General features: G+C 45.0%; 1 protein-coding gene across 6 annotated transcripts in view; it reads right to left on the bottom strand.

The window, feature by feature from the left end:
- Positions 1-24,233, bottom strand: part of ctbp2l (C-terminal binding protein 2, like) — a 92,223-nt gene that overhangs the window by 3,560 nt on the left and 64,430 nt on the right. For 5 of the 6 annotated variants that reach the window (XM_040135989.1, XM_040135991.1, XM_040135992.1 and 2 more), the window contains 5 exons: positions 14,171-14,325; positions 8,580-8,724; positions 6,605-6,811; positions 2,826-3,040; positions 1,358-1,488 (listed from right to left, as the gene is read on the bottom strand). In XM_040135989.1, the coding sequence (XP_039991923.1) occupies positions 1,358-1,488; positions 2,826-3,040; positions 6,605-6,811; positions 8,580-8,724; positions 14,171-14,325 (853 nt within the window). Of the gene's footprint in view, positions 1-1,357; positions 1,489-2,825; positions 3,041-6,604; positions 6,812-8,579; positions 8,725-14,170; positions 14,326-22,785; positions 22,909-24,233 lie in introns of those variants that run through there. The other variant, XM_040135993.1, reaches the window with a different exon arrangement.

Below are 24,233 nucleotides of genomic sequence, written 5' to 3'. Positions count from 1 at the left end.
CAGATATTATTTATTACTGGTGCAATCAGAAAGCCCTCTTCCTCTATCCTTGTAATACCTCGTCTGGTTGTGTGTCTGTGTGTCTGTGTGTGTGTGTGTGTGTGTGTGTGTGTGTGTGTCTGTGTGTGCGCGTGCGTGAGCATGTATGATGTGTAACGCCTCAGCAGCGCACTGAATCACGCCGTGTCGGGTGCGAGCGCCAAAGTTATGAAATACTCCCCTGTTGACATATTGGGTCAGTGGAGCATGAGTTCAAGCTGAGTTTCAGTCTTCTCAAGCAGCCAGTCGGCTGAGAAGCCTCCAAACTACCTAACCGCCCCCGATGCGTGAACAACACATCGACACCAGTTACCCTCTGAGACGGGGAACATGGTTCTTAGAAAGGTGGAAAACTGGTTATGTCAAGCTGTTTGTGCTCTGGTGGAAGCATGAGTGGGAATAGAAATGGAGTTAAAGCTTAAACACAGTGACAGGGCAGCGGCACTGGGCACATTTATTTAAAAAAAAAAAAAAAATTCCAAATTGCAAGCTATCGAGATATATGGATCAAATTGAACTCAAATCCTCTGACGTGTCCTCTGTCTGCTACATCAATTAGATGAATATTGCCCATGATAAATGCCTAACATTTTACAGTTTAATTTCCAGTTTGACTTGTTATGGGCTACAATATACAATACAAATGCAATAATCATTCATCAAAGTGTAAAGATGGTCAACAGAAGTTCTTTGAAAATTTGAACAAACTATGAAGGAGTGCGAAGTTTTTGTTAGTTCTAGAGGTTCTCGAGAAAAAAAAAAAGAAAGTAAGTGAAGTAATGTAGTTTCTACAGTGTAGTGGTAGATCAAAGATTCTCAGCAGTTAAGCTCAAATTTTGGAGAAGGTCGCACTTCTGAAGTGTGTATAGCCGCTTTGTAAACAATATTTCAACTGAACTGCTTCCTACACACGTATTCCCCCAAAACCGCAGCAGTGAGTCTGGCCTCGGACGCGGCGGAGAGGACGAGATTCGCTCTTCTTTGCACCTCAGCACGCTCGACCGTCCACCAGCGGCTTTAACCACGTCTAGTTTCTTCAGACAGGAATACGGCGAGCTCTCCATCTCCTGAATTCAATTACCTGCAAGGACCCTGAAGGAGCCTTTTAGACGAGTTTGAGGTGTCTTTAACTCCTCATATGACTGCAACCGTTTCTGCCAGCCTGTCTAACTGTCTCCTCAGCTGTTTAAGGTTCTCTGCCTTCGTCTGTGCGTAAATTTGCTGCTTTCTTTCTTCTCTCTCTAAGTGAAGCGTTCATCTGTCTGGTTTTGAGAGATTTTTGTGTCTGTGTGTGTGTGTGCGCTTGTGTACACTTAACCTGAAGGGCTCCGTCTCGTGGACGTCCAAGGCAGCTCCACGTATCCTACCCTCCTTCAAGGCCTGGGCCAAGGCTTTCTCATCCACCAGACCGCCCCGCGCAGTGTTGACCAGGAACGCACCCTGACGCATCTGTGGGGCACAGGACACGTAAATACAAACACATCAACGCAGAAGAACAGAGATGAAGCCAGCTATTTACAGATAAAAGAGCCGATGCGTGTGTCGTTTTTGTCTCTCTGTCATGTGCCGGCAGTCATATTAATCTGTTTGATCTAAAGCAAAACATCAATCTGGATTGAATGTGTGCAATTTAGGGTCTTAATTGAGAAGGAGAAGAAAAAAAAAAACTGTGACAATTCTGTTGCGCCTGACACCTGAAAGACCTAGATGACAGGCAGCACCTGGGAAAAATACAGTCAGATGTGGGATAGAGAGCAGTCTTTATCCAAAAGCAAGAGATGAAATGAAGGATGATGGATGAGCTGAAAGATGAGGCAGTGCCACCACCCCTTGCTGCTTTGTGGGGGGGGGGGGCACAACAAAAAGTGTGAGAGGGAGGACGGAAAAAAAAATCTAATGAATATGCTCAGAAGAAAGTAATCCCTTAATCTTGACAAAAGCTGAAATCCAGGGGCATGAAAAGCCTTTACGCTGGCAGGCAGTCTTTTATTAGGCCTTGGTGGTTTTGACACACACAGGAACGCACAAACATGCACACACATGCTTCCACTTTAGAAGCGGAGAACGACTGCCAAGATTTTTGGTGAGGAAAGAGGAAAGTGTTCTTTTATTGCAGCACTTAAGAGGCAGCTGAGAATCTTAAGCTCTGGAAAAGACACAGAGTTAACTAGGTTAGGCTATTACCCCTACACCCACTCCTCCTCACATACTGAAACTCGCAGATCTCAGGGAGAAGGGCGCACGAGAGAGACAGCAGAGAAAAACAGCGACTCGCAGCACGGGGAGATACCGACACGGAGGAGATGCGTCTTCTGCCCGCGCAGTTCCTCAGCTTCCCTGCAGGTGTCGCCCCAGGCGGGGCATCGGAGTGCAGCTATTGACTCAGAACAGCACTTTCCCCTCACACTGCTCTCAGCCCCCTGCTGTGCAGCCTAGTCGATATATTTGCTGTAGCTGTGGGCTGGCGCTAATTGCATTTGACAGAGCAAAGGAATGAATTTGTGTCCAGCTTTGGTGGAGCTTAAGATAAAGAGCAGGGAATGCGCAGGCAGGAAGGCTGCTGCCGTTTCCTCTCCTTTTTTTTTTCTCTCTCTCTCTCCCTACCGACTATAATGCTCTTTAGGACAGCCTCCAGGCTGACAGAGTAATAATACACCAGCAGCTCTGCTTGTCTACCTGCTAGATAGCACTGCATTAAGCCCAGGTCAGGTCACGGCTGTTCAACGGGATGTTCAGCTCTGTCTGGATGACACGTCTGCACGTGCGTGCGCGTCTTACTCACGCACCTGTTTGATGGTGAAGTCGTTGATGAGGTGGTGGTTGTGCTCGTTCAGGTTGCAGTGCAGGGAGACGCAGTCGCTCTGGTAGAGCAGGTCCTGCAGGGTGTAGACGCGCTGGACGCCCAGCGAGCGCTCCAGGCCGTCCTGCAGGTAGGGGTCGTAGAAGATGACGTTGAAGCCGAAAACCTTGGCTCGCACCGCCACCGCCTGGCCCGAACGACCTAAGGACACACACACACACACACACAAAAGTAAACGTCGTTTATTAATGTGCACAGTCAAACACAGGAGGAGAGATGCATTTCTATTACATTTAAATTTTAGGTATTTAATTGAGGCTATTGTCTAGAGCGGGGGTTCCCAACCTTTTTGGTCCAGGTTTTCAGCAACTAATGACCCAAGTTGCATTTATTCTGATTAAGACAAATCAAACAACTTCCTGCCAGGACACATAAGAACACAACTGGGGGTCAAGTGAACATGGACAGAACATACAGTACAATCATTTCATATTTGAACAAGCAAGTGTGTTCAATAAACACACTAGTGTTCAATTAATCTGTAGTCTGGGGACTTCAGCTCCTGATTGGTTGAGTGTTTTTGATGCAATATATCTGTAGATATTGTCCGTTCTAGTTAGATTTTTGAGGACTGGGAGCCAACGCACCGGCGCCGAGTTGCAAACCACTTTTTGAAAAACCCCTGATCGAGCTGAGTGGGCTTAAAATGAATGCAAATGAAAAATCAGCTTCAGTGTATTTTTTCCTAAATTGAAAGGAAAAGGAACGGGCTGTAAACACATCATAATGAGCACTGCTAAAAGCACCTAACCCCATGCCTGCTGAATACACAAAAGTCATGAAAGAGCGTACTAAAAAACTTTAAGACACCATTCAGTGTCTTAAAAAACACCCTCGCAGGAAGAGAACAATGTCAGGTAACTTGTCTGTAGTTGAGGCTGCGACACGCTCCGTCTCTCTCGGCAATTTGTTGTGTAGCAGTGAGTGTCCATTCTGCTCTGTAGCTGGAGATGCTCAGCAGCAACAGCTGAGAGAGAGAGAGAGAGTTATGGAGAGTTGGATGTTGTTGCCGTTGAAAAGGATCGATAAGGTCCTTTACACTCTCAAGGTCCTCTCTTTGTGATGGAGCATTATGTCTTGCTCTTAGGCTCCACAGCTGAGGAGAGTCGCTCTCTCTTTTTTTTTTTTTTTTTTTTTGCTCTTTCAATTTCAGCCAATGAGAGATAGCAGTATAAAGACTCAGCGACAACAGCCTCTTAATACTAAAGCAATCGCTTAGACTAGTCCTCTTCACGGTGGTGATGGATTATAGCTGCAATTTCAGATTATTCTCATGAGTAATTCATCTGTCCTTTAGGTTCTGATTACAGTAAAAATCAGCCCTCCTGAAGTGACAAATCTTTTCTGGTCCATCCACTGTTCCTCCACCAGCTCTGTGCATTTCTGCCTCATTTGCTTTTGTCTCTATATTTCCCAGAATACTTTCTGACGCCACACAGGGCACAAGCATCGACTTGTTGCATTCAGCTGGTGGTTATAAGTGCAGGTTGAAAGAGCAATACCAGCGACAGCAGCGGCAGCAGCAGCGGCAGCAGCAGCTGGGGAATTCGTATTTCCAGTCAGTTTGAAACACACCAGGTTGTCTGGTGGCTGCAGTGCAATCTGATTTACTGAGGCACGGGGCGAGGGGGGGGGGGCGAAATTTGTATCTCAGCTTCTTCTACAATGATTTTCTGCCTTTGTGATTGTTGGAAAATTGGTGCTTTGGTTTAGAGTTAAACTGTTATCTCTTTGACTTTTAGGAATTTACAATAAAATGTATTGATATTTTTGGTATCTAAAAAAAAAAAAATCTCCAATTCCCAGTTCTGTTGCACTCTAGCTGCACTAGAAACTATTATAAAACTATTATTGTTGTCGTGTAGATTTTTCCTTTAATATTGAGAAAACTGAGAACTGAAAACAGTTTGTCTTTGTCTATTTCTATGCCTCCCTCCCTCCCTTCCCACACTAATCAATGCCACTAACAGTGAGTGTGTACTGTAACCGGGGGGGGGGGTTCAGTTTAATCTGAACGTTCTGATCTCCGACAACTCACTCTCAACTCTCGGTGGCAGACTTTCGCTTGGTGTTGCACATTTATCCACATTCAGTGGATGAGGATGAGACTCACACTCGCACTAAAATGTAGGAACAAAGAACATAAAGATTTGTGAGATCAACTCGGTGGGGATGTAATGGTGATGGGTCAAAGTCAACATGGGGGAAAGAATGAAGCTTTTCTTTTCTTTTTTTAGGAGTATTTTTGTAAAAGAGCCTGTTCAGTTTTGATGTGTACTGCAGGCTGTCAAAAAATTTACTGGATGAGGTCTTCTGCAGTTGTTCATATTTCTAGAAAAGAGAGACCCCTTTTCATGTACACATAGTAATTTGATTCATTGTTAATGTAATAATATAATATTGATTATAGCAGCTTTAACTGGTTTTCATCACAAGTAGGAATCATCCTTTAAGCTGGCAAATAATAAAGACAGAAAAGGGGGCTCCTCTTAAATGAAATTATTCCCAAAATCCCAAATCAATTTGATCAAATCAAACACAGTTAACAAGAACACTATGGAGGTCAATACTACTTATCTGTGATTATTTACGAGCGAGAGGCATTCAGTTTATTCTTACATCTGAAACTAAGAGCCACTGATCGTGCCATTTCTGGGGAGTTTAACTAATCCAGGGAGTGATAACTAAATCAATACTATTGCATATAAAATAAGGAATATGAAATCCATTCACCAGTGAGCGCAACACTGTTTCTAAGAGCGTATAGGCATACAAGGTTGGCATGGCTGTCACTTTAAGTGCTCCTGTGTCTATTGTGGCCCCAGAGCCAGAGGTTTTTTTCAGTCTGTGTATTTGCAGACTGCAGAGTTGTGCAGCTGGCTGTATGTGCAGTGTCCTACAAACAAACACCAGGAGGCCTTTGCTCTCCCTAACCTCCTGCTGACAATGGACAATGTTTTGGAGACGGTTTGAGCCAAAAAGACCGAGAGAGAGGAGGCTGGAGGTGGGAGGATTGGTTGAGAAAGAGAGAGATTGGTGGGGGCATTTTCTTTGCCAGGACCTGCTGTTTGGGCATAGTAAGTCTAGGCAGCTGTCAGGGACCTGTGTGTGTGTGTGTGTGTGTGTGTGGGGGGGGGGTTATGTGTGTGTGTGGGGGGAGTGTATGTGGACACAGAGATAAGGTGGCACTCTAGAAAGGTTTTTAAAAGACGGAGTATCTGTCATCCCAGTGATGTTGAGACAGGGTAGAATGACGCACAAACACACACAATCAGCAGTAAAACAGGTGCAGAAAGGAAACACACACACACGGGCAGAATCCAGTCTACCATGAGGGGCCTGATTATGGCAGGGCAAGAGTCGAAAAAAGAAGAAGAGAGAAAAAAGGAGATATAATAGTGAGCATTATTGCAGTGAGATGAGAGAACAGTGTGGCAGAGTAAAGGAAGTCAGCCCGGAGGGAGGTGAAACAGACAACCTTGAGATAATCTGTGGGACGGGCAGAGGGAAAAAAAATAACCTTATCAGGGCAGGAAAACAGAAGGCACACTGAGTGGGGAGAGGATATGAAAACACAAGAAGGGAGGCATGGAAAGGGAGCAAAAAAAAAAAAGGTACAGAAAAGGTAAGAGGGTAAGACTTATAAAGCTGGAGAAAAGAAACTGAAAACAAAGAGGAGCAAACGACTGAATAACTTTTATTCACCGAAGCCGATGAGGCCAAGGGTTTCGCCACGAATGCGGGCGGCACCGGATGCCACCTCGCGGATCTGCTCCACACTCTGGACCCGCGTGCCCTCCCGGAGAGCCTGGTAGAGCCAGGTGTTTCGCCGGTAAAGGTTGAGAATGTGGCACAGGGTGGAGTCTGCTGTCTCCTCCACGGCTGCCGAGGGAATGTTACAGACTGCGATTCCTAAACAAAGAGGGAAGAGTTGGAAATGAATCTGGCACAGTGCTAGAACATATCAATATCATAATTCTAATTAGGGTGTCTTTTTTTGTCCTGTTTAATTACAAAACGATTAGTTAAAGACACTGGGCTGTTGGCTGATCGATTGGTTGAACGTGAACACATAGTGTCAGGTTATAGACATTTATTCAGAGTCGAGATAAGAGTAAATTATGGTAAGTAAGAGATTGAAAATGTCTGTAGTCTGATACATTTGGCTTATTGTCCAGACCTACTACCAATATGTATCACCACATGGCAAACTAATGCAAAACTACATATACTGTGAAATCATCGAATTGTACTGAGCTGTGTTCCTCTGGAACTAAGGCTGAAGAGACATAAGCTGCAACATATAGAAAACAAAAACGTTAATAACTCATTTTGGTTATCTGTAATTACAGTTTGCCTTGTATCAGTAATTTGGGTAACAGAAATTTGTAAAACAATAACAAGATATGATCATATCATCATAATTTGATCCCACTAAAAGTCAAGATAAGTTATATTTAATTACTGCAGAGCCCTATGCTATCTAAATGTATATGAGGGCGCGTAATATAACAAGTTTCGGACACTTTTCATCAAGATCTCCTCCAGTAGAATGCTCATAATTTTGTTGCCTTCAGGAAATTCAAGCCCCCTGACCCTGTGGCATTACCTTGCCTATCCTCCACAACATAAAGGTTTTCCTGAATTTTATCTTATTTTATTTTTTTGCTCTAACACTCAAGGACCTCTGCCTGCCCTCGCTCTCCTCTAATGTCCTCATACCACCCTATCTCAGAGTAACAGCACAGCCGTCTCTGGACAGCAAAAAATAGAGCCTGCTCAATCAATGGCCCCTTTTCTTTTCCCCGAGAACAGCCGTCATATCAGCGCCGCCTTCTCCAGGCGCGATAGCTTCTGACTCCTGCGTTGCGAGGCAGAGCGCCTTTGGTGAGTGGGTGGCAGTTAGACACTGTATCTCGTATTGGCAGGGAAATTGCAGCTTTGTCAACTGTAAGGGCTGTTTGAGCCACCAGCCAGCTGATATAAGCATGGGTGGTGGTTCAGAGGGAAGACTTAACTCTCCTCTCTCTGTGTGTCTCTCCCTTTCTGTCTCTTTGAACACTGTGGCTCACAGTGGGATGTCCACCATTCATCTGACTCTTTAATTCAGACTTTGATACCGTTCTTAAAATAAATAGAGGGAAACAGCAAACATGTCAGAAGCAGCCTGCTTTTCAGCAAAATCACTCTACTGCGGGATCTTATTTTGACCTCTAAACGCAGCACCCCCCCCCCACCCTTTGGCTAATCACTGCAATTTTCGACATGCCACATTGCAGTGGCGCGATGAATCATCCCCTCAAAATTCACCAAAATCTGATTACTGGTGCTCGAGGTATCGTACATAATTAACAGACCAACAAACCATCAAACAAGCAAATAAGCAGACACTGATCCACACCACTCCCCACTAAGAAATCTATACAACACGAGATAAGGCAAACTTCAAAGCAACGCACGCCTGCTAGAATCTTGCTTGGCAGTGAAACAAAATTCTCTAAATGTTAATGTAATTAAACAGGACAGAACGGAACAGAAAAATGCACATGCAAGACTAGACAGAAAAATTTTACCCTTCATTGACTCGCGTACCATTTCTACTTTACATTCTGTAATATCCCTTTACGTATGGTTTAATACTGGTTATGTTCTAGCAGTGACTTGTTTTGAGAGTTTGTACCCAGCTCTCCGGCAGCTTTGATGTCGATGTTGTCGTAGCCACTGCCGATGCGGATGATGATGCGCAGAGCTTTGAACTTTTCCAGGTCCTCTCTGGTCAGGGTGATGGTGTGGTACATCATAGCGCCAACCGCCTCATTGAGCACCTGCAGACACACACACACACACACACACACGTTCATCAAATTTAATGTGATAACTGAATGAAAGCAAGAGTTTTTTTTTCCTCCCCCCCCCCCCCCCATTGACAGTATTCATCATTCATTAATCTCTCTTTCTTTTGTTGATCATTTTGTCCATTCATTCATGCAGACTATGGAGCACGGCCATTAGCTCATTTGTGTTCATAAGAACCCATGACAATCACAAGATCAGATTCCTTCCTGAGGAGCCATGACAATCACATGTCTGGCATTACTTTGGACGCTTAAAAAAAAAAAAAAAAAAAAAATGTGTAAGATTTCACGACGAGGGGAACTACAGACATCACATGGTCACCAGCATCGCTAACACACTGTCCCTTCACAGACCTGAGCTGGTGGTGGAAACAAGTCATTACATTATCTGATAGGGGCTGCGGTTCTGCACGGTCATCACAATTGCACTCAGACCCCGAGGGGTGTTTATGGACAAAAGATCCAGCCAATTGACTGCACAGAGAGGTCAGGGTGGCAGCTGATCGCGGGATAAACCTTAAGATATGACGGAATGTGGTGGGTCAAAGATGTATGTAGCTGAACTCAGATGACCCTCTGACCCATTTACGTTTGGCATTAAAATGTATCTTGACAGAGCAGAAATCAAGTCGCGCATGACGAAAAACAGCAGAAAGAAATTCATTTGAACTAGAAATTGAAATCATTAAGTCCCCTTGTATTGCTACCTTGTAGTTCATGGTTGTGAACTGTATTTCTGTTTGTCTACTCTGTAATTTATACTATCTTTAGGTCTGTGTATTGACCTGGACTAGAAATCTCTCGTTACACATCCTTTCTCGCATTTTTTCTCTGATAATGTTAGGTAGTTGTTTCTTAATTGATTAGAGCCTATGAACAGGGGGTGTCATTCATGTTGGATATGTTGTAAAGCTCTATTAGATAAACACTGACTCAGTTAGTGGGAGATGTTTAGTACCTACAAGTTGGCAGAGAGAAAGTAGAAAAGGGTTTCTCCAAGCTAAATGTGTGATCTCAGTACTTCCCCACTAATATCACCAACCCCTAAAATGTGGCTGATACGAGAAACAGCACATTCGGAATAATTCTGAATTCGGTCACCTCGGCGGGGCCGTCGCTGTGAAAAACTGCTCCTCTGCCACTTGACATGGACAAGGTGACCTGGCCTGTGATTCAGTCTGATGTTGATCTAAACTATTCCCCCTCAGTATCTGCCACAGCCACTGTCAGCACTTAAATAACAGCTCCGCTTTCACCTCCAGCCAAACTGCATTAGCTTTCCTGTGATTAGCAGATTAGCTCTGAATTTCCATACTGCTTTTATTGGAGCCGTGTCCTGGCCAGACCTTCCAGATACTAGTTCAAGGTTATAACGCTCCTTACACAGACACACACACACACACACACACACACGTTCATCAAATTTAATGTGATAACTGAATGAAAGCAAGAGTCCCCCCCCATTGACAGTATTCATCATTCATTAATCTCTCTTTCTTTTGTTGATCATTTTGTCCATTCATTCATGCAGACTATGGAGCACGCCATTAGCTCATTTGTGTTCATAAGAACCCATGACAATCACAAGATCAGATTCCTTCCTGAGGAGCCATGACAATCACATGTCTGGCATTACTTTGGACGCTTAAAAAAAAAAAAAAAAAAAGTGTAAGATTTCACGACGAGGGAACTACAGACATCACATGGTCACCAGCATCGCTAACACACTGTCCTTCACAGACCTGAGCTGGTGGTGGAAACAAGTCATTACATTATCTGATAGGGGCTGCGGTTCTGCACGGTCATCACAATTGCACTCAGACCCCGAGGGGTGTTTATGGACAAAAGATCCAGCCAATTGACTGCACAGAGAGGTCAGGGTGGCAGCTGATCGCGGGATAAACCTTAAGATATGACGGCATGTGGTGGGTCAAAGATGTATGTAGCTGAACTCAGATGACCCTCTGACCCATTTACGTTTGGCATTAAAATGTATCTTGACAGAGCAGAAATCAAGTCGCGCATGACGAAAAACAGCAGAAAGAAATTCATTTGAACTAGAAATTTAAATCATTAAGTCCCCTTGTATTGCTACCTTGTAGTTCATGGTTGTGAACTGTATTTCTGTTTTTCTACTCTGTAATTTATACTATCTTTAGGTCTGTGTATTGACCTGGACTAGAAATCTCTCGTTACACATCCTTTCTCGCATTTTTTCTCTGATAATGTTAGGTAGTTGTTTCTTAATTGATTAGAGCCTATGAACAGGGGGTGTCATTCATGTTGGATATATTGTAAAGCTCTATTAGATCAACACTGACTCAGTTAGTGGGAGATGTTTAGTACCTACAAGTTGGCAGAGAGAAAGTAAAAAAGGGTTTCTCCAAGCTAAATGTGTGATCTCAGTACTTCCCCACTAATATCACCAACCCTTAAAATGTGGCTGACACGAGAAACAGCACATTCGGAATAATTCTGAATTCGGTCACCTCGGCGGGGCCGTCGCTGTGAAAAACTGCTCCTCTGCCACTTGACATGGACAAGGTGACCTGGCCTGTGATTCAGTCTGATGTTGATCTAAACTATTCCCCCTCAGTATCTGCCACAGCCACTGTCAGCACTTAAATAACAGCTCCGCTTTCACCTCCAGCCAAACTGCATTAGCTTTCCTGTGATTAGCAGATTAGCTCTGAATTTCCATACTGCTTTTATTGGAGCCGTGTCCTGGCCAGACCTTCCAGATACTAGTTCAAGGTTATAACGCTCCTTACACAGACACACACACACACACACACACACACACACATACATACACATGCAGCCAAAATGCACAGACTCTGACACACACAATCTTCTCCCACTGGGCCAAGACCTGAAGGTCTAGTCTTGTTTTTGAGCTGAAGACGGAGTCTTTAAGCGAGAACAGTGAAGCCTTTTTTTTTTCTTCTTTTTTGAAATTTCAGGGGAAATCGCAGTTTATTTTAATGGAAACTCTGACCTAACCTACTGTGCGGTCCAAAAGTCTGAGACCACTTTCCCATTGGGAAAGTGGTCTCAGACTTTTGGACCGCACTGTATAGCCCCATCTCCACTGTAACCCAAGCCTTATTGCTTTTAACATCTTTCTGATGATGCCTGGGCTTTTCTTCACATGGCAGCGAGACCTCTCCTTTTGGCCTGGGTGAACGTGAGAGAGAGAGACAGAGGGAGGGCACACTGTTGCAAAGGAGTTTCAATTTGGTGGTACAGGTTCGGTACAGTTCGTGTGCGTTTGATTCTGCGGCTTACTAGGGAGGGATTTTATGGCTATGAAATCATCCCACTAGTGAGCAGAGTTGGATATACTGGGGATGAGATCTGGTTGTAACGCGGAGAACAGACTCTCTCCGCTTGGCCGGGAAGACGCGCTCTTCAAAATGTTGCTTGTTAGCGCTGTTTAGTATGTAGCACTTCTTAAAGGGTGACGAGGGCATGATCACAGCATTAAACAATACAGAAAAGGCAGTAAACACTGCAGAAAAACATCACAAAATAAAAAGAAAGCTATGATCCTTAGTTGATTACAAATTTTAAATCCACTTTGGCAGTGAAACAGAAATGTGAGTAAAAGGGAGGAGATCGTTAAAATGAATGAATGAAGCTAAGATGACAAACTAAAGCTTCAATAATAGTTTGACATGTTGGGAAGAAAACATATTCACTTTCATGCAGAGACTTACATGAGAGGATAATACCATTCTCATGTCAGCACAGTAAATATGACGCTACCGCTAGCAGCCAGTCAGCTGGCTTAGAATACAGGCTGGAAACAGAGGGAAACAGGTGGCCTGGCACTTTGCAAAGGTGACAAAAGCCACCTTCCAGCACCACTAAAAGTCACTAATTAACAAACTAAATGGCTTCATATTTACTGCACAGATTTGGTATCATTCCACTCATTAACATTAAAATCATGGCAAGAATAGGTGTATTTCCCAAATGTCGAAAAACTCCTTTAGCCTCCTTTTGACGATTGGCCAAATAATAGATTAGTTGATCAAGAAAAAAGTAATCAACAAAAAGGGAACAAAATGTCGCAAAAATGCCAAACATTCACTGGTTCCAGCTTTTCAAAAGGGAGGATTTTCTGCTCTCCTCAGTTACATCATAGCACAATTAAATATCTTTGGGTTTTGGTTTGTAGGTTGGACAAAACAAGCCACTTTAATTTTTTTTGGACATTTTATAGACAAAACAATGAACTGAACAAAATAACAATGGATCATTTGCTTACTTGAACAGTCATTAGTTGCAGCCCTAACACCACAATTGGATGAACAGAGTCCGGCGGTGTACAATGTGTTAGGCCAATGCTGACACTATGCCATATGGGCCATCAGCCAACCTTTACAAGCAACATGTGACTGTGAGGCACGACGACTGTGAGAAAGACGAGGGATCATCAACTTCAGATGATGATGTTGGAGCGCAGGTGCTGCGTGCAGGATTTTGTCTCACTGAAGTGGTACTGTAACTCGATCTCGATCAGTATTCGCCTGCGCGTTTCATCATACCCCAACCGCCCGAGAAAGAAGGGATTAGCGGGTGGAAGACCTGACATACCCTCGAGCTACTTTCCTATTCCGCCCTTGACCAGCCTTTCCCATGAGTTCCTGCATTGTCTGGTGCGGACGGAGAAGAGTCCGCATCCATGCCGCAGACAGGAGAGATTGGACATTTTCAATCTACACCACCCCCTCTGGGTATCTAGGCTGCGAGTTATTACTACGAACTGCTGAATATGCTGGTGAGGTGAACATTACAATCATGTTTTTCCTGATAAGGCAGTGTTAAAACAAACGAAAAGCTACCCGCTCCCCCTTTCTCCTCACCGCCCAAGGTCTTTGATTGAATTGATCTCTATGCAAATGCTTCATTTTTAATATGTCCCATTTTTATAAAAACGGCGAGAAGAAAGATGTAGCGGCTCCCACTCCGTCTGCAGATGGAGAGATAGCACTTTGGTGATACCCATCTCTGTGGCCATATATTGTTTTGCAGCCACGGCGCTGCATAAAAAGCAATAAACAGCCTCTACAAGCCAATGTAATTACACTGCATCCCCGCCATAAAAGACTCTCTATTAGAACAATGGCACTGATATAGGCATCACGCTCTGTGCCACAAAGTGACATTAAATCATAATGAAGCCACTATATTTTAACTGGCAAGTGCATATGGGGCCAATATAACGGGCTTCACATTTCAGTGCTGTGATAGGAAAAGAAAGAGGCAGGCATGAGCGAGTGGCTCCATCTCTCAATCAACTTTCTGCTCTTCTCACGGAGTAGTGCGAAAGTGAGGTGCAGCGTGTGTGTGTGTGTGTGTGTGTGTGTGTGTGTGTGTGTGTGTGTGTGGGAACTTGTGGGTTTCCTACCTTCTCGTGTATCTCCTGTGTGGACTGGGCATCGCAGAACGCAACAGTTGCCAAGTCTTTCAGGATGGGCATCTCCACGGTGCAGTCGCGCCCATCCAGCAGCGCCACTAGGGGGCGCGGATGCATTGGCCCATTCATGATTTGGGGCCGAATACCTGGAAACAGACGGAGAACGAAAGCAAGATTATTTAAGATACAAGAAAATACTTTTTTCATGATTTCAGGAGGTTATCACAAAACTCTGGCCCAAAACTATCTCAATTTTCAGACATTAGGGTTGAATGATGAAATGTCTTTAGCTATTTGGGTGAACTGACCCTTCAAGCTTTTTTTCTTTCTCCTTGTTACACTGAAATAATCAGCAAGTGACACTCTCTTGCCAGCTGGAGTCAATTTATCACCGTTTTCTTGACAAAGAAAAAATATAGTTATCGGCTGTGTTGCTGTGTGTGCGCGTGCGTGCGCATGTATACACATGTTCTGATTAGGATATGGTAGGAAGCAGGGCTTCTCCGAACTAACAAGTGCTGCTCAATAAATCAATGTGCCTACTCAAGACTGGATTAGACCACAGCCTCACTTACAGGAATCCTATCTGACTCACAGCTTCCAAACACTCACATCATATACAGAAACCCTCACACACACAGATATGTGAATACAAGTGGATAAGAATATACCGTATGCAAGTGTTACACACACACACACACACACACACACACACACACACACACACACACACACACACACACACACACACACAGACTCATAGACTCATTTCTCAGCTCAAAGGAGAGGATCCCACATTTGCCTCAATGTGAGTGAAACCAGCAGCTGTGCAATAGAGGAAGAAAAAGAGAAAAAAAACTACACCTTTATAAATTCGTCTCACTGCAGCTCCTGCCTCAAAAGAGCCATTTATCATTGAAATGGAGAGCGTTCGAGAAAACGCTACAAGCCTGAAACAAACCCACAGCCAACTCACATCTGCACTTCAGTGCACTTGACAAAGTGCGTGTTGCAATTCTGGTTTTTGTCTCCGCTCGGATCTTTCTTCCTTCCCTCCCGCCACTTTTCTCACTTAAAGTGAAGAGACCCGAGAAGAGCCGAGCTCCCCAGCGGGCTGACCTTCTCACACATCCCACTGAAGAAAACGTGTCACCTCCAGAAGACCGACAATTACCAGTCCTGCTCCATACAATGTTAACAAGTGGGGAGCATCAATATTCATGCTGCTTCCGAGCGCAGTGCAGCTCATAAGCCAGCCTGTGGATGGATGGACCAGAGAAGGAACGCAGCTGTTCCCCACTGAGTACCAGAGCCCTAACACTGCAAAGGTCATGGTCTTCACGTACAGTCACCAGCTATGGATCTGTCCAAGATGAAAAAAACGGGGCAAAAGTCACTCCAGACAAGACCTGCAACAGCAAGATCCCCTGTGGATGTTTCTTTGTGATTTCATGACATCACTTTCTTATCTAGCGTTTACATGCTCTCCTCTGGTTTGCTGCTAAAATCCATATCTGGATTCCTAACTGTGACTTCACTCTGTGCATATGTGAGTGGCGTGCAGGTGTGTGTATTCTTGTGCTCTTAAATGTTATCCCACAGATTACAATGACGTCAGACCCCAGGATCGAGATAAGGAGCAGGGTGGAGGGAGGGAAAGGGGGAGTGGAGGAGGGCTCATTAGAGACATGCTATGTGAGATTACTGCAGCATAGGAGGCTGATTAGGTCAGATAAAGTCGAGATTAGGAGATGAGAAAGTTGTGTGTGGCCATTGCGCAAACAGGCTGAAACACACACCGGGAAAACAGACAGGTGGGAGGGGGGAGGGAGGGAAACAGCTAGACGGAGAAGAGTGAAATTAAAATGTAAAACAAGCATGCATAAAAACAGACTAAACACTGCCTGTTAGCCTGGAGAGCTCCCAGGAGACATATCAGAGAAGAAGAGGAGGATGAAAGGAGAGAGGGAGAGAGGAAATAAACGACAGGAGAGACAGAGAGAGAGAGAGAGAGAGAGAGAGCCCAGCTGACAGAAAGCGAGCAGTCCAGCAGCGCAGCCTCTCAGGGCAGGGGGAGGATTGGAGCAGTGGTGTCGTCTCCCCGTGCCTTCCGCCTGTTGTCATGGTGATCACTTAACAGGCTTTGGCTGCCAGTTTTAATGCACTTTATTTTTGGCACTGCTGGCATCTGTGCCGAGAGTTGAGGTCAGAGGCGCAAACACCCGTATCCTCCTCACACTCATGGTTGTAAAGGGCGGAGGAGACGCTTTTCTTTCCTGATGGACAGACAGAAATCCCCCCACCCACCCACGACCAACCACCATCACTGCTTCGATTGCCTACTTATCACACTCCCTGTTCATGGCACGTCGGTGGGAGGGGTGAGGCACGGCAGCCTGGCTGTCTGTGCCACATCTGCAACTGACAACTCGTCGGAAATTAATGGAGGCAGCTGGTGAAGACTGGGTGGCAATGGCCGAGACCATAACACCGGACTGGTGAGGGTGTCAGAGTGAGCGCTCATGCGGTCAGCGCTTGACCGCATCTGAGACGGCGCACGCGTGCTGAACTGATTAGCTGAATAATCAGACAACAGACAATTAACAACTCTAATGATCGATTTATTAAACTAAAACTAAACCTTCACTGGTTCAAGCCTCTCAAATATGAGGATTATCTCCCTTTCTCTGTTTTACCTAGTTGTAAACTGATTGTCTTTGAGGACTACTCATCCAACAAAAAAGCATTTTGAAGACATCACCTTGAGCTCTGATTAATGGCGATCGTCTTTTTTCACTATTTTCTGACATGTTACGGACTAAACAATTAATCCATTATAAAAAAGCAATACACGGATGAATCAATGATAAAAATAATGGGTTCCGGCCTGACCCAGGCTATATATCAGCTTCGTCTTCTGTGGATTTGCACTAGACGACATTTGACACAGCGCCGCTCAGAATTGAAAAAATTTTAAGCGGCATTGGTTTACTTTTGGCCACAAGTGGACAGAAAGACATCTAAACAAGCTGACAGATATGCAGTCATGAACAGAAGTCGTTACGACCGACGTGTCATCAAACAGTACCACATCCAGCACACACAGAGTGACAATAACATCCATTTGGAGTCGCACTTCTGTTCACCTGATGAATATAAGTCGAATAATCGCTTTCTTTTGATCTCTTTTTTCATCCACCAAATCCTGAGAAACAATGTCTGGCTCTTTAGACGCTTTACTGCCGGGCGGGTGATGTACAGTGCTCAGACTCAATCATAAATGTGCGGTAAAACCAAAAGAATAAGCTAAAAGAGGTGAAAACACACAGGGCCGCAGAGTCGATTCATTTTAGCACTACCTGCCACCCCCCCCCTTTCATATCACATAGAGTCATTTAATTCAAAGGTAAAATAAAAAATATTGATCAAGGCATTGCGGTTTGCGGCATGCAAGGCTGTCTTTGACTCACAGAAAATACCCATGACGCCTGTAACCTTATCCCCGCTTCATCTTACCAGTAGTTACTTGTATCTAACAGATTATAGACAGCAGTGGGTGTGCAGGTGAGAGAAGCTCGATGAGGCAGTAGGGAAGATGAGCGGCTGGCAGGCAGCGTCGAACCCTCAGGCAGAAGTTAGACAGGCTGAACTCCATGAATCATCCACTGGGTTTCTCTCTGACCTTTCAGTCTTTTACTCTTTCACTCTCTCCCCCTCACCGACTCTTATTTCACCATGCCATCTGCAGTGTTGTATTTTCTAAGATCTGTGCGATAGCATCTTCCGACAAATCCTCCTTTATGCCGACGCCTAGCTCTGTATCTATGTTTGCGCAGCATGTATCTACTTCTCCTTCCTTTATCTCTCTTTTCATGTAAATTTCTTCCCCACCTCTGCTATCATTCCTCAGCTGTCTTTTAGTAATCACCGCCCCTCCTTTCTCTGTCATCCTTTCACCTCAACTGTCATTCCTTCTCTCTCTTTTCCATCATTCTCTTTCCTTCCTTATCATTCTGTCTGTCCAGGAGCCGGAGTGTGTATTTGTGAGTGTGTGTGTGTGTGTGTGTGTGTGTCCTCCTGTGTGACAGATTGATTCTCACTCTGCTGATTTTGATGGAGAGGAGAAGATGTATTCCGGGAGGGGAAACAACGAGGTGACAGGCAGCACTCCCTCTGTGGTAAACTGACAGCATGTAGATCAAACCAGTCTCAACCAGAACCACTGGGTCGTCTGTCAGCTGCGCAATGCCACCACACTCGGTTCTGATAAGTGATGCATGCATGACACCCTTCTCAGCACCTGTCCTCTCTGCGGTGATACTTGACAGCATGCCTGTGGTTTGTACATCAAGAATAGTCTGTAATGATGTATATAATTATCTAGAATATTATTTCGTGTGTTTAAATGTGTTACATCTAGCAATTAAAAACATCAAGATGTAGTCAAAAAAACTGATACACATTTGTATTGATATCTTACTTTTCTATTTGTCCTTTCTTAAGATGATAACATGGGTCAGGAGTGATTTTCATTCAAGTTTTCACTAATTTCACAGACAACCTGCAGTTCTGAAAAGTCTATGGATCTAGCCTCAAACTGAGCTAAATTTGGTTGAAAAGTAAAGCAAATTTCAGGAATCTACATTCCATGTAACTATTGTTTCAACAGCATTTAAATGACGACATTTCGGTGGCAAGCAGGTCCCAACTGCGTGTTGAAACATAGTAAATGAAATGCTGTTAAAAAAACAGTTATATGTATTCTAGATTTGTGACTTTTACATTTCAACCAAATTTAGCCCAGTTTTAACTTGAATGGAAGGGCTTTTTGACCTGCAAACTTTCACATCGACTGTGACAATCCGTCTCTCAGCTCTTTTGTTTTAACAGTGCTGCAACAGCTCGTTCAGAGGCAACATGCAGAAATAAAACTGGGTGTTCAGCAGGTCTGCCATGTTCCCCGCAGGCTCCTGTGCTGCCACTTGGTTTAAAGCAGCTGCTGGCCACCTGACTACAAACAGCCGGAGATTCAAACTGAGCCATGAATCGAGCAGAGACAAGAAGCGGACGTATACACACATACGGTGCGTCAAATGTCAACAAATGTGCACACTGAGGGCAGGGGGGTTATGGAGTGTTGGGGCTCATGTCAGACCCGCAGGAGGCAGGTGTGCTCTTAATTTCACTACTCCAGTAATTAATCCCCCTCATTTCCATTTCTCTGTGTTCCTGCTTCCTCTGCTTGTTCCTCAACTGTTGCCAAGCTGCGAATATGTGCGTGTGCGTGTGTGTGTGTGTGTGTGTGTGCATGCGTGTGTGCCTGCGTGCGTGATGATTTGGGAGAAGTAAATTTTCAATGGGGGAGGCAGCTGCTGTCGTGGGTCTACCTGCCAAAGGAATAAAAGCATGCGACGCACATTCGTGCATTTACACACGCCCTGCTGGTTCTTGTCTGTTTGATGATATAGTCCGTCAGATCTAGGGCTAGAACGAATTATTTTCTCCATTAGTGGTTAATCTATAAATTATTTTTTCTCTTGATCAATTAATTGTATTTTCTAGAAAATGTTAAATGCAGTGACAAATCAACCCTTCGACAAATCTCTGCCACCAGTAACCAGAGCTCAAAGTGATGTTAGCTTATTTAATCTGACCAATAATCGAAAAGAATTCAATTTAGAGTGATAAGAGATAAATAATTTTCTACTGACACAAGCCTCTGCCTCCTCAAGTCCTCCCTGAATCATACTTTCATGATAGCTATTTACTTGTAATGGAATAAAAGTAACACATGATGATTTCTAAAAGGAATCCACTCTACTTGCTAAAACCTCAGCGATATTTATCAATTGGGTTTCAGGATGATGAAAATGGGCCTTGAAATAGTCTTTTTTTTTTTTTTTTAATTATTGTTATCCATTACTGTTTGATATTGTTACAAAAATCTTTTCAAGTCCCCGCAACAAAAAGGTGGTGAGCTCAGCGAGCAGTCTAAAGACGGAACATTTTTCTCAATTAGATCAACAACAGTTATCAAAAATGAGAACTGGGTCACAATGAAAATTATTTTGGAAATCTAGGTCTCCAGTGAGACCTTTTTTTTTTTTTTTTTTTTTTTTTGCTCAATCTCACTCAGTCATCACTATTTCAATTCTAATCATTCCTGTAGACAAATACTTGTGAAACCAGAACTCAGCCTGGGCTGCAGGGCTGAGCCAGCAACACTTAGTCAGAGTCTGGCAGCAGGACGCAGCAGAGCGGCGCACCGGGATATGAGGCCAGAGTTTCCATTATGTGGTGAAGGGAGCTGGGAGTCTCTTCCTACCGCTGGCCTCTGCTGCTGGTGTTATGTTGCCTCCAGTGAGGGGAAGAGGGACCAGAGGTGAACAGGGAAAACGCAGTTTTTTTCCTCCTCAGAGTTGGAGGAAAAGAAAATCGAGAGCAGAGGAGAGGAGAGAAGAGAAGAGAAGAGAAGAGAAGAGAAGAGAAGAGGAGAGGAGAGGAGAGGAGAGGAGAGGAGAGGAGAGGAGAGGAGAGAAGAGAAGAGAAGAGAAGAGGAAACAGCAGCAGAAGTCACTTAAGTGGTAATGGGAGACCAGACAAGCCCTCCACCATACTATCATCATCTACTGCCAACGGTTACCTAGCAACTTCAAGCTGCTGTTTGCAGGTGGTTCCTTCTTGACTACAAGGCTCGGTGGGGGCTGCTGCTGCTGATGACCGCCAATAGTTACAGCCATTTACTGAGCCACCTTGAGCCGCGCCGTTCTGAAACTTGACCCACATCCCCTCCTTGGTTAACACAGGCAGCCAGTCAAACAGGAGGCGGCCGTGTGCAGGTACCTGCCCATGGAGGGGCAAGTGGGGTTATACTATAGATCTGTGGCCTGGACTTTGTGTGTAGGGTTTGGCTCTGATAGCCAGTTCCACTTTGAGTCTGGTTTAGGGTTGGCAAAATAGCTGAATTTGCTAACAAATCAAACTGTCACCTCTTTTTATTAGCAAAGAGAAATCTACAAAACCTGCAGGTTTCTCATAGTAAGTCGTCACTGAAAGCCAATTTTTGCTGTTTGAAACGGCAAACATCACTGGCAGTAGATTATATCAGCTATAGTTAATGAACAATAAGTCTCCAAGTAACTTGCCCAAAGGCCAAACTAAAACTTAGCTGTTGTCTGCCTAATGTGCTCTCTGCAATTTGGCATCTGTGCTCAGCTAAAGATAATTTCCTAAAGAAAGAAAGAAATCCTCTGATATCACTCTACTTTTGCGAGTAAACTGTGGGATTTTGCAGGTCAGCAGGGCCAACGGAGGACAAAAAGTCTGGCTGATGGCATAATGTCAGTTTCAGCAGACTTATTTTCCCCGTTAAACTCATGCACATATCGTATCAATATTTTAAGCTTAATAGTTCTGAACCGGGACCTCCACTATTTGGAGCAAGTCACTCAAGAAAATTAAAGTCCGCAAAAGTAAGTAAGCTAGAACAACATCTGTTATTTAAAAATGGATTCGATAAGCAGATTCTATACTAGATTCATATTCAGTTAATGCTATCAAACGTCAACCCCTTATCATGTGTATTCAGCATTCTTTTGGCACACATTGCAAAGGCAAGGTGAGATCTGCATGAAAATACAGACCCGACAAGAATGCACTTGCATAGATGCGGCAACAAATGAATAAGAACCCACACACAACCTTGGCAGACTGCCAGGAGCTTGACTGTGGAGTAACGGAGAAGCTTGGCATAATACACAGATGTGCCATTGGGTCAAACAACACTTTGTTTTCCTTGCTGGAGTTTGCTCCATTTTCATATGGCACTCTGCCAGAGTCTGTACTGTTGGTTTACTGAGGCTGAATTACTCATTTACTACTTTCCTCCTCTTACACACACACACACACACACAAAACCTGCCATAAACACACACCCTTCATCTGCCTGTGACAGCGCGAGGTCACTGCGTGAGTTGTAGTAGTTGAAGGGAGCGGGTGGAGCAGGTGTGGGGGGTGGGGGTGTGTGGGGGGGTATAAGCACCCTTTGTTGGCAGCCTGCTCCCTACCCTTCCCTCCCTTCACTTCCCCAAAAGTAGCACACAAAGGCCACTTGTCCTTCGCTGCCAGTGCCCCACCCCTGTCACCACCCGGCTGCCCGCCACACCAATCCATCCCTTGCCAAGAAAATGAGCGCACGCCTGTTTTAAATGGTACCCTCTGTGTGCATGGGCGGGCTGGGCCCACACTCCACCGTGGGACAAAAGCGGGTGTCAACAGCATCCATGGCACAACCACGCCGGTCCTCCCATCCTCTCCCCTCCCTCTCTCTTTTCCCGCTCTTTTATTCTTCAGCGTTGCCCCAAGCTACAGAGCTCGCTCAGAGCCAAAGACCGCAGAGGAAGCAAAAACGCGGAGCCAAGTACAGCAGCGCAGGACGGGCGGACCTCAAAATGACAACACTGTTGGACTACTCGCCTACCTTACCAACCACACAACACCTCCCCCCCCATCCACACTCCCCCACCGTCCACCTACCTCCCACCCACCTCCCACATGCCAGACTTTATTAGACACCCAGAAAAGAAAACAGTAAACATGCTGCTTGCCTGGAAAATGTTGTCTCCACATTCTTCAGCTTAAAAAGTACACATCGCAGCAAAAACAGATGAGACGAGTTGAGGAAGGAAAAAAATTTAAAAATACAAAAAAGAAAAGTGGAGGACCCTCCGCAATAATCCAAGGAGGGTATCCCCCCCCCTCTCTTCTTCTCCTCCACCTCCACTACTCCGTCAACCCCCCCTCCCCCCTCCCCCGGAGTCGCTCCTCTTGGTCTGGCCCTGTTGGCGAGGGGAAGGGGTTTTTGCAGAGCAAGCTCTCACTAAGCCCCCGGCTGCATCATCTTCAGTCCATGCCTTTGAGGGCTGGAAGAAAAGCAACATACACCCGCGGCTTCCTTACGTGCACATACACACACACACAGCGACGTGCAGGCTGGTGATCGGATGGTAGTGGGTTGGAAAAGGCGGGGGAGATGCTTTTGTCCTTTATTTTTAATCTCCCAGGAAGAAAAGGCTGCGGTCGGGGAGCGCGATGGCTGGAAACTCTGCTTCCTCTGCTGTTAGCTGCGCAACATCTATTCACTCTGCGTCTCTCTATCTCTCCCTGTGTCTCTCTCTCTTTAGCTCGTTTCTCCTGCCTTTGTCTTGAACTGATAATAAACCAGGAGGGGCAGAAAAAGATATTGCAGCAGAAAAAAAAATTCTGTCTAAATCAAAAGTGCCAGCTCGAACATGCGGAGCTGAGCTCTCTGGGCTTGCACAATTTACTCCCCGGCTGCGTTCACTTCATAGGATCTGCACACACAACACACTCGAGCACAATCCCCTCCTCCCTTTTTCCCCTCCTCCTTCTTCTTCTTCTCCCCTTTTTTATGTTTTATTTCTGATCTGGACTCCACAGTGTTTTAAGAACGCCTGCCCCCTTTCCTCCCCCTTCTCTCTCACACACACGCACTCTTGCTTTCGTTTGCTCCCAGCCTCACCTCTCTCTCCCTCCCGATTATTTGCTTTCCTCCTCTGCTTTTCCACTTTCATCTAAACCTCAACACCCCCCCCACCCCCCAAACCACACACACACACACACACACACACACACACACACACACACAAAAACACAACCTCACCCCACCCTGGTATTTTGCGGGTTACCAGGAAGAGATTGGAATGGTGACATACACACTCACACTCCCCTCCCTCCCTCTCAATATGCAATACACACACTGAAACACACATGCACGCACACACTCTAAACCAGAGGAACAATGCTACATTCAAGCCACTCCAGCAATAACATTACAGCTGTAGAGCTGGCTGTTTTTCGCACCATCAGAGAAGTCATCAGAGCCGAGTGTGTTAAGTTCACAGTTTGGTCCCTGGAGGGAGAGGAGCAAACTGACAGATCGCTCTGCTGAATGTGAGGACGATCGGCTGAAAACACCCTGTTTAGAATAACAATGTAACTGGAGCCTCCTTGCAACTCTGCAGCGTGGCCAGAG

Source organism: Xiphias gladius, chromosome 9, assembly GCF_016859285.1.
Source record: "Xiphias gladius isolate SHS-SW01 ecotype Sanya breed wild chromosome 9, ASM1685928v1, whole genome shotgun sequence".
Taxonomy (NCBI): Eukaryota; Metazoa; Chordata; class Actinopteri; order Istiophoriformes; family Xiphiidae; genus Xiphias; species Xiphias gladius.
This window is presented reverse-complemented; position numbering and strand designations above follow the sequence as displayed.